At 37.7% G+C, this 10222-nt stretch overlaps 1 protein-coding gene across 1 annotated transcript in view; it reads right to left on the reverse strand.

Annotated features, from left to right (window-relative positions):
* Positions 1-7908, reverse strand: part of LOC107559347 (zinc finger and BTB domain-containing protein 41-like) — an 11844-nt gene extending 3936 nt beyond the window's left edge. Inside the window, exons 1-6 of the mRNA XM_016243131.1 lie at positions 7807-7908; positions 4903-6026; positions 3793-4000; positions 2558-2588; positions 1748-1886; positions 465-570 (exon numbers count right to left, since the gene is read on the reverse strand). Of these exons, the coding sequence (XP_016098617.1) occupies positions 465-570; positions 1748-1886; positions 2558-2588; positions 3793-4000; positions 4903-5998 (1580 nt within the window). The 5' untranslated portion in view covers positions 5999-6026; positions 7807-7908. The remainder of the gene's footprint in view (positions 1-464; positions 571-1747; positions 1887-2557; positions 2589-3792; positions 4001-4902; positions 6027-7806) is intronic.
* Between the last annotated feature and the right edge of the window lie 2314 nt (positions 7909-10222).

Consider the following 10222-nt stretch of genomic DNA (forward strand, 5'->3'; position numbering starts at 1 on the left):
CAGCCTAAGGCACACCTGTGCAATAATCATGCTGTCTAATCAGCATCTTGATATGCCACACCTGTGAGGTAGATGGATTATCTCGGCAAAGGAGAAGTGCTCACTAACACAGATTTAGACAGATTTGTGAACAATATTTGAGAGAAATAGGCCTTTTGTGTACATAGAAAACGTCTTAGATCTTTGAGTTCAGCTCATGAAAAATGGGGGCAAAAACAAAAGTGTTGCGCTTATAATTTTGTTCAGTGTATAAGGCAGAATGCATGTTTTTTTTATATGTGTGGTTTCAGTTCCTTTTTTTTTTGTAAATTTAAGAGTAAATTTTAGAATGAAAGTTTAAGGTGAATCATGATTTGTTGGTGAACATGTTTGTATGTAAACTTCACTCACAAATTTGTGCGTACGCATGCTTACAGAATGAGACCCAATGTGTCTTTTTGTTTCTGAAATCGATTTTGGTATACCTTCGCCAGATCTTCTCTCCCAGGTGAATGCTTTTATAATGGACAGTCAGGTGATCAGCACGTCGGAAGCATTTTCCACACTCTTCACACTGGTGTGCTCTCTCCCCTACACACACACACACACACAAATGTTACAAGACTTCTTATACAGTACATGCACTTTAATGCACTTTTTGAACACATTAAGCAGTCATGAGAAGGATGAAGCATCTCATATGGAGAGTCTAATACTGAACTATTAACAACTCTCTAGGTGGATTTTACAGTTTTTTTGCCTTAAAGGGATAGTCCACTCAAAAATGAAAATTTTAGTAACCGAAAATTTTAGTAACCAAAGTTTTGGTCCACATTGACTATTTTTGACCAGACAATGGAAACCTGTTTGGTTACCAACATTCTTCAAAGTGTATTTTTTTCATACAGGTTTTGAACGACATAAGGGTGAGCAACCCGAATTTTCACTTTTGGGTAAACTATCTTTTTAAAGGGGTCATGAACTGCCTTTTTTATTATTTTGTACTGTTCTCTGAGGTCCACTGATAATGTTATTAAATTGTGCATCAAAAAACATCATAATTTAGAAGTATTAGGCAATTTTCTGCTGTTGAACGCTCTGTTTGATTAGGCGTGGCAGATTGTCGACTCGGAAGTAAACGCCCACTGCTATGATTGGCTAACAGCTGTGTGTTTGACAGCTACATCCTTCACAGATGGACACTGCTGTGATTTAGGTTAAAAACGCATAAATACTCAGCACATATAAACGATCTGTAATAACAGACAAAAGCAATAGTGACCATGTAATAAAAACAGTTACTCACACTTGTGTGGTGCGGCATTACGAATCAGTGGGCGGGACTAAACAGGAAGTGCTGTAGAAGCAGGCGTTGATCATCTTCTCCGGAGGCGGGGTTTAGCCACACTATTACATCATAAAGTGGCACATTCCACAAGCTGTCGTTTTTTCGCAGATTGGCTTCAATATAAGCTGATTTTAGACTAACGAGTACAGTGCCTCTTATATGTCAAAAGATCAAGAGGATTTTGATTTCTCAGTTCATGACCCCTTTAAATCTAAATTTTAAAAGCTAGTCCTCCATATAGACATTTAAAGCATAACAGAAGCACTCCTGACATGATGGCTGTCCAACAGTTATGCTACCTTGAATTAACTTGGCATATGATATAGCATGTTAAAATGTATTTCATTTATTCATAATGTATATATGGGTTTTCTGAGACGACAAACAAAAATGCAACTTGAATTTGAATCTGAAAAATACCTGTGTGAATTTTTTTGTGTTTCTTTAGATGATCGTGGCGGATGAACGTTTTGCCACATTCGTCACATTCATAGCGCTTGTCCTCATGATGAACGCGAAGGTGAAGCCTGAAACAAAACAGCAACAGTAATAAACAACACTATCGCATGTCATGTTCTGTCCCATTACTTTTAATCTTGTTCAAATGTTTGGGGTTAGTACTTTTTTTTTTAGAAAGAATAATACTTATATTGATCAAGACAGCATTAAATTAAACTAAACATTTATGTTGTTACAAAACGTTTCTATTTCAAATGAATGCGGTTGTTTCCACACACACACACACACACACACACACAAAAAATTAGCAGGAAAAAACGTTTTCAACATTGATAATAATAAGAACCAGTATTAGTAATTGAGCACCAAATGATTTCTGAAGGATCATGTGACACTGAAGACTGAAAATTCAGCTTTGCATTACAAATTACATTTTAAAATACAGTATATTCAAATAGTAAACGGTTATTTTAAGTTGTATTAATGTTTACAATATTACAGTTTTTACTGTATTTTTGATCAAATAAATGCAGCGTTGGTGAGCAGAAGAGATTTTCAAAAACAAAAAGATCCTGAACTTTTGAATGGTAATGTATTTCAAGGAAAACACAACTAGTAAAGATGTGTATATTCCTGATTTAAGTTTTATATGTTGCTTGCTTAACTATTCATCTGTACATATTCTCTCAGATCATGTTTCATCTTAAAGGGTTAGTTCACCCAAAAATGAAAATTCTGTCATTAATTACTCACCCTTGTGTTGTTCCAAACCCGTAAGAAATCCATGATAGCGTTTCCACAGCTTTCCAAAAGAGGACAAATATAGACTAATTTAATATGGCAGTCAGAACAGAAAGAGACATCAAATTTAAGTAATATAATGTAATATAGTAAGTAAAGTAATATAACGCACAGTACGGTATAACAATTGTGTATTAAATCAAAAATATAAAATAAAATATACAAAAACTTTAGATTTACTAAATTTAAAATGTTAATAACTGTGGAAAGGCATAATCACAGTTTGTGAAAATGTTCCATTTATTAATTTAGTAGACGCAGAGTACATAAATGCCATCTCTTAAAGGGAAAGTTCACCTAAAAATAAACATTCTGTCATCATTTACTCGTCCTCATGTCATTACAAACCAAAACAAACCACACAAAACAGTTTTGGTTCCCAATGACTTCTAGTGTATGGTCAAAAAATATAATGGAAGAAAGGAAACAAATTGTTTGGCTACCAACATTCTTTAAAAAAATTTCTTTTGTGTTCTACAAAGTAATACTCACTCCAAAGATGGTATGATCCTGACATTGCTTTAACTTGACAGAAAACCAAAATGATATTTTACACGGGGGAAAAGCCTATTTTAAAGACCGTGTTTTCATATGTTGTACTTTTAAGTTTTTTTTAAATGCTGATTATCTCATTGATGATTATTAAAGTTGGGGGCGCACTGCATTCCCTTCACATCTGGTGAGGCTGTCTACACTGCCATGAAACTTCTTGATAACATTATGTACAGAACAAGGAACATCAGGTTCTCTGGAGATGTGCTTGTAGCCTTGAGAGTGTCCATGCCTGGCTATAATGTTGTGTCTGACCGCCTCAGATAATTCTTAGCTTTTCTTTCTTTTGTCGATGCTCACTGCAGTACACGTAATGTCACAAAACAGGAGAATGAGACACTTTCTCTATTCAAACTGGCTCATCACATATATGTGATTGGAAATGGAGCAGGAGAATTTAATCACTTGCTTTGCTTGAAATGGAAATATTTGTAACTAGTTTGCCAGTATCTTATAAATTTAAGTATACATTTTTTGCATCATACTATTGAGAAACAAGCTAATGAAATTAACGTTGCAATGCAAAAGCAATCTTAATCAATAAAATAGGCTCGATTTTCTAAATGCAAAATGACATTTTCATATTTCTTTCTTTTCTGTGTGGAATATGAGCTGGATATGTTCTGGACAGGTTTAGTTGAATCCTCACTCACCTCTTGACATGTCTGCTGAGAGTCTTCTTGCTGGCATGAAGCTTGTTGCAGAAGGGACACTTGTGCTCTTTCCTCTTCACGGGCGAATCACTGTCATGTTTCTTCTTGTGCACAGTGAGGTTTGATTTGGTGGAGTAGCACTGGAAACAGATGTCACACTGGAAAGGTTTTTCTCCCGTGTGTACTCTGGTGTGACTCTCATATTTACCTACAAAATGAGGAAAAAGCAAAGCAATGACTCAGACAGAGACAACTGTAACTGTACAAACTCTTGATAAATGCCATTACGGCCACAATAAAAAAAAACAGCATTTATTTCATTTTTTTGTAAGAAATAATAATAAAAGTTTAAGCCAAACTGCTTAATAAAGTTTTCTTTTCAGCAATGTAATTATTTTAAAGGTGTTTCCTTCCTTATGATTTCAGGACAGATGCAACACGACATTTTTGACCTTATGCCCCAAAAATATCAAAATTAATTTTAACACAGAAATAAAAACATGCTCATCGTTGAACAGGTGTATTCAGGTCTTAGCATGTATGTTCAAATGCTTGGGGACAGTAAGATTTTTTTGTTTGTTTTTTGGAAAAAACCGTTACACATTAAATTATTTAAAATTAAGTTTGATTAAATTAAGTTTATATCATTGTTACAAAATATTTCTATTTCAAATAAATGCTGTTCTTTTAAACTTTCCTTTTATCAAAAACTCATGAAAAAATATCATGGGTTTGGCAAAAATATTAAGCAGCACAACTATTTTCACCATAGATAATAATAATAAATATTTCTTGAGCAGCAAATCAGCATATTAGAATGATTTCTGAAGGATCATGTGACACTGAAGACTGGAGTAATGATGCTGCAAATCCACAGAAATAAATTGTATTTAAAAAAAAAAAATTAAATAGTTTTTACTGTATTTTTGATCAAATAAATGCTGCCCTGGTGAGCACAAGAGACTTTTCGAAAACATTGAAAAATTGACCCCAGACTTTTGGTAGTGTATGAACTTCATTATTAATATACTTTTTAATAAATAAACAAATAAGACAAAATGCTGGTCGTGTAACTGATCCATCCGTCAGCCTTCACATTATAGCTCTCACCTATGCGATCAAAGGTCTTGTCACATTTGGGACACTTGAGAGTCTTCTTGTTAGCGCTCTGGATCATAACGGGAGCCAGTCCTTCTGGAAACACGTGAGCGGTGAGCTCCGTGGCTTGGCTGTGCTCCTCAACAGCACGGCTGGATGTCGGTTCGGCCTCCTTCTGGGCTTCAGCCTGCTCTACAGCCTCATGTTCCTCCTCTTGCTTCTCACCGTCTTCACATTCTACCTCCTCGACCATTTCCTCTCGCCCCTCTTTACTACTTTGCTCATACTGTTGCTCTTCCTCACTTTCCTCCTCCTCAAAAGCGGCGGCATCATGCGTTGGAGTTTTTTGACCAGATTTTCCAGCCAGGACCTGGCCATTTTCGCTCTCGAATTTAGCAGGGGTCCTCCTCTGACGGGCCGATCTGCGGGTAGTGACCGCAGATGTGCTTGCCATGTTTTGCTCGTCCTCAACTTGGCAGCCAGCGCTGTGCGACTTAGCCAGGTGATTCTCCAGAGACTTCTTGTAGCAGAAGGTACGACTGCAAAAAGAGCATTGAGCTCCTGCTGAAGCCTGGACATCTGGAGTCTCCAGTGGAACCTGCTGAACATCACTTTCTTCATCAGCATGAGCTGGTGTCGCCCGCTTCGCTAAAAGATTTACAGCTTCCATCATCTCCAGAAAACAGGCAGCCTCGGCCAAAGCAGGAATCTGGCTTTCTGAAACGTCAAATTCAGACGTGTACAGGAAGTTGAGCAAATGTCCAAAGATGGAGACCTCGATGTTATCAATGGTAACATGGTGCAGTTCAGCGTTTTCGCTGAATTTGGCATGAAAATAGCCACTGCCAAAAGCCAAAACCACCTTGTGGGCACGATACATCTGGCCACAGACCGTGAGAGTTATGTCACAGAACGATGGCAGCTTCTGCCGGTCTTCGTTCAAGAACTTCAAGAAACAGCCATCAGTTTGGGATATTATCAGATGCCTCTTTTCCTGTGAGGAATCTTTAATGGCCACATCCGCATCGCTGCTAGCATCAGATGCTGTTTCTTTGCTGCTGATATCTTTCACTTTTGTCTGCTGAGGTGCATTGACTTTCTTCTTCATGTTTAGGGTTTCCAACACAAAGATTCCACTGAAAAAGAGTCATACATGTTTATACAAACATTGATGCACGATATATCGGCCACCATATCGGTATCGGCCGATAAATGCTAATTTTTTCTGTAATCGGTATCGGCCCGATAAGAAAATTTGGCCGATATCTTAAAACCGATAAATAATGCATTATTTCCTTCAGAGACACTTCAGATGCACGCTGTTCGTTTGTAGCCTTTTGTGCAATTGTACGTTGTAATATTGTGTTTATTTGATATATATCTGATTTATCTCATATAGAATGCGTTTGGTTAAGTTAAAAGAGCGCTTCAGTTTACCTGTGATCATCTCTAGCTCAGCGCATGCAGCTCAAACAGCAGTGCACAACATTAATAACTATGATTGGGAATGTCGTGTATATAACATTCTAATGAGAACATTATTATAATAAAACGTTGTGAATTTTTTTGTTGCTTATGTTGAAGTGTTTGGGATGTGGCTTTTAATGATGAGACCTTTTTTGTAATCAGGCTCTCAAAAAGTATGTAAAAATTTGGATATAGATTTATCGGCCAACATATCGGTTATCGGCTTTCAAAAATAAAGAATTATCGGTTATCGGTATATGCCAAAATTGTCATATCGGTGCATCCCTAATGAACAGTGTTTTTGCATCAGTCTGTTCAACATGTTATTGTATTATGTTTGAGTACACGCTCCTGCTTCTTCTATTGCGGAGTCTTTGATTATGTTTTCATTTTTAACCATTATGTGAACACTGTTAAATAAAAATGTGTGCTGTCATGTAATTTATTGTAAATATCGATAAATCTAGTCATTCCACCGCTTTAAGAATGAATTGAGAGTACATAGTGGTTTCACGCCGTCTACTGTCTCCATCTACTGAAGGAAATCTGATGGAGTTGAGTTTACAGTGCTGACAAAACCATATTTTGCATCTCATTTGTATTTCATTGCCATTTTGTGGTTTTACTACTAATACAACTTTCTTAAATAAGGCAAATTATCTAAAAATCCCAAAGAATTTTTGAAGAACAGACTCTGATATCATCTTTTTTTTTTTTCCTATGTATCTGATGCCGCTGACAAAAAGTAGGGACACTGCTGAGAAACTTAAGATATATACACACACACACATATATATATATATAAATAAGTTTAATCAAGATATAGTACACATTTTTATTTTAAAAAGTACATATTATTATTATTTTGTTAACTTTAACATACATTATAATGAAAATATAACGTCAAAACTTTGAAAAAGTAAAGTGTAAATACAAATAAATGTCACATTTGTGTTAAGTACATCCGAATGGATTCTGGTTCATTTTAAAGTCGAAATGTTGCTTTACAAAACGATCAAAACAATAATCAAATACTGGCTTAAACTAAGACTAACTTATTTATTTATATCGATCATGCATTTACCAGCTCGGTCTTATTGTGTCACCCGCATGAACTGATCTGTGGAGTCAGTGACATGCAGCCTGTAACTTCACACAGAGAGAAGAACTGACAGTCCCATATACGATTACATCTGGCTTGCAGTTTTGAACTGGGTCGAGGAGAATGGCACAACGAAATAAACGCATTCAAACACACGATTCCAAAATCCAGCGCCGTGCGAAAAAGGACAATGCAACGCTGAAGTAAACTAACGTTACCCCTTACGGCCCCCCCATTATGTCATGCGCCCACAGGGCCCCTCCAGAACAGGAGTGCGTTGACAAACGACCACAAAATGGCCCGTGGCGAACTGCAAATAGTGACTTATTTTCCAGTTCCAGTCTTACCTTTGAGAATAAACATGCGGTGGTGTTTTGAACAGGTCACTTATTTTGCCTTTGTATACAAATAACAAAACACAGTTGTTTTTCGGATTATAAGACGCTCGTTATCTTGTGGCATACTTATGGATTACATTAGAAATGTGCATGTTCATCATCAGTGAACAAACTGAGCATATTCTGCAGCTAGCTAGTTGGACCCACACCAACAAACTTGACATTGTAAATACATGATGTTTAATATTTAAAAAAAGTTTTTAAGAAGAACATACCACATACTATGAAATTATTGTTGATTGTTTTAAACATTTCACTCAAATTGATATGATCAAAAACATATGCAATTGAAAAAAAACTGATTTCGTGATTTATTCATCCTCATGTCATTCCAAACCAGCATGACTTCTTCCTTTTGTAGAACACGAAAGATGATAGTTTGAAAAATGTCTCAATGTTTTTGTCCATACAATGAAAGTCAGTAGAGTCTGGTGTTATTTTGGTCCTCACTGACTTTCATTGCATGGACAAAAAATTTGCAGTTTTTGTGTGTGTGTGTGTGTGTTCCACAAAAGAAAGTAATACAGGTTTGGAATGACACGAGGATGAGTAAATGACAGAATTTTCATTTTTGAGTGAATGTGATCTCTTAGACAGATATAAAGTTAAAGGGTTAGTTCGCTCAAAAATGAAAATTCTGTCATTAATTACTCACCCTAAACCTGTAGGACCTTCGTTCATCTTCGGAACACAATTTAAGATATTTTTGATGAAATCCAAGAGCTTTCTGACCCTGCATAGACAGCAACGCAACTACCACGTTAAAGGCCCAGAAACGTAGTCCATGTGACATCAGTGGTTCAACCATAATTTATGAAGCTACGAGAATACTTTTTGTGCACAAAGACAACAAAAATAGAGATTTTTTAAAACAATTTCTTCTCTTCCGTGTCAGTCTTCGATGCGTGTTCACGACAGTACCACGACGCATGCGTGTGCATTCCTCTGCTTGTAAACAAGACGCAGCACATGCTTTTTCTACGTCAGAACGCCGGCTCCTGCATCAGCAGCACCACACACAAGCGTCATGGTTCTGTTGTGAAAGTGTGGCGAAGACTGACACAGAAGAGAAGAAATTGTTGAAAAAAGTCGCTATTTTTGTTTTCTGTGCGCACAAAAAGTATTCTCGTAACTTAATAGAATAAAGGTTGAACAACTGAAGTTACATGGACTATTTTAACAATTTTAACTATTTCTACCTTTCTGGGCCTGGGAACGTTTTAGTTGCATTGCTGTCTATGCAGTGTCAGAAAGCTCTCGGATTTCACCAAAAATACCTTAATTTGTGTTATGATGATGAATGAAGGTCTTACAAGTTTGAAAAGACATGAGGGTGAGTAATTAATGACAGAATTTTCATTTTTTTGGTGAACTATCCCTTTAACTAATATTTGTCAGTGAGGTTCATAACACTGTAAAAAGTCTTGAAACTTGTGTCTTCTCTGCCTCAGGAGTCCGCAGTGAGGAGAATATTAATGGTTGTGATATGAACCCGTGCATGAACGGTGGCGTGTGTGAAAATCAGGATGGACAATACAAATGTCACTGTTCCCAAATGAGCTATAATGGACACCTCTATGGAGGGCCATACTGCACGGTAATCCTGCTCGGCTGTGAACGTCACTGGTGCCAGAACGGTGCCACTTGCTATCCGTACCTGGACAAAGGACGGCATCGATACAGCTGCATCTGCCCTGAGGGTTTCACTGGAACAAAATGCCAGACGTCCACCGCCTTCTCCTTTGAAGAAAGTGGATTCATGCAGGTCCAAACCAAACTCACTAAAGCTTTCGAACCTTTGAATGTCACTCTGAGTTTCCGCACGTTGCAGGCAGCGGCCACTCTGCTCCAGTGCCATGTTGAAGATCAGTTTCTTATGCTGGAGTTAGTGAATGGAAGAGTACGGCATACATTGCAGCGAGCCCAGGACACTGAAAGCGTTTTTCTAGAGCTTCCGCCGATGGTCTCTGATGGCCACTGGCACACGGTCAAGGCCTCGCTGCGCAACAACATGCTCGGGCTGAGTCTTACAGACCCTTCTTGCCTTGAGGACATGTGTCATATGGAAGTACAGATTGATCGAGCAGAGCCCGAACTGGGTTCAGGTCTGTCTGAGTTAACTGTGATCCAGAATCTCTATATAGGTGGAAGAGGAGAGAATGAGACTGCTTCAGGCCTTTTGGGATGTATGAGGGATGTGTGGTTGGATTCACGCATCGTGGTGCCCGGACTGGGGCTGAGGAGTCCTGCTAAGCAACTTAATGTGAAACAGGGCTGCAGTGACTGGGACCGCTGCAAGGAAAACCCATGCCAGAACAGAGGCAGATGTGTTAAGACTGGATGGAGAAGCTTTAGCTGCGAATGT

This window comes from Sinocyclocheilus grahami, unplaced genomic scaffold (assembly GCF_001515645.1).
Source record: "Sinocyclocheilus grahami isolate Dianchi unplaced genomic scaffold, SAMN03320097.WGS_v1.1 scaffold682.1, whole genome shotgun sequence".
Taxonomy (NCBI): Eukaryota; Metazoa; Chordata; class Actinopteri; order Cypriniformes; family Cyprinidae; genus Sinocyclocheilus; species Sinocyclocheilus grahami.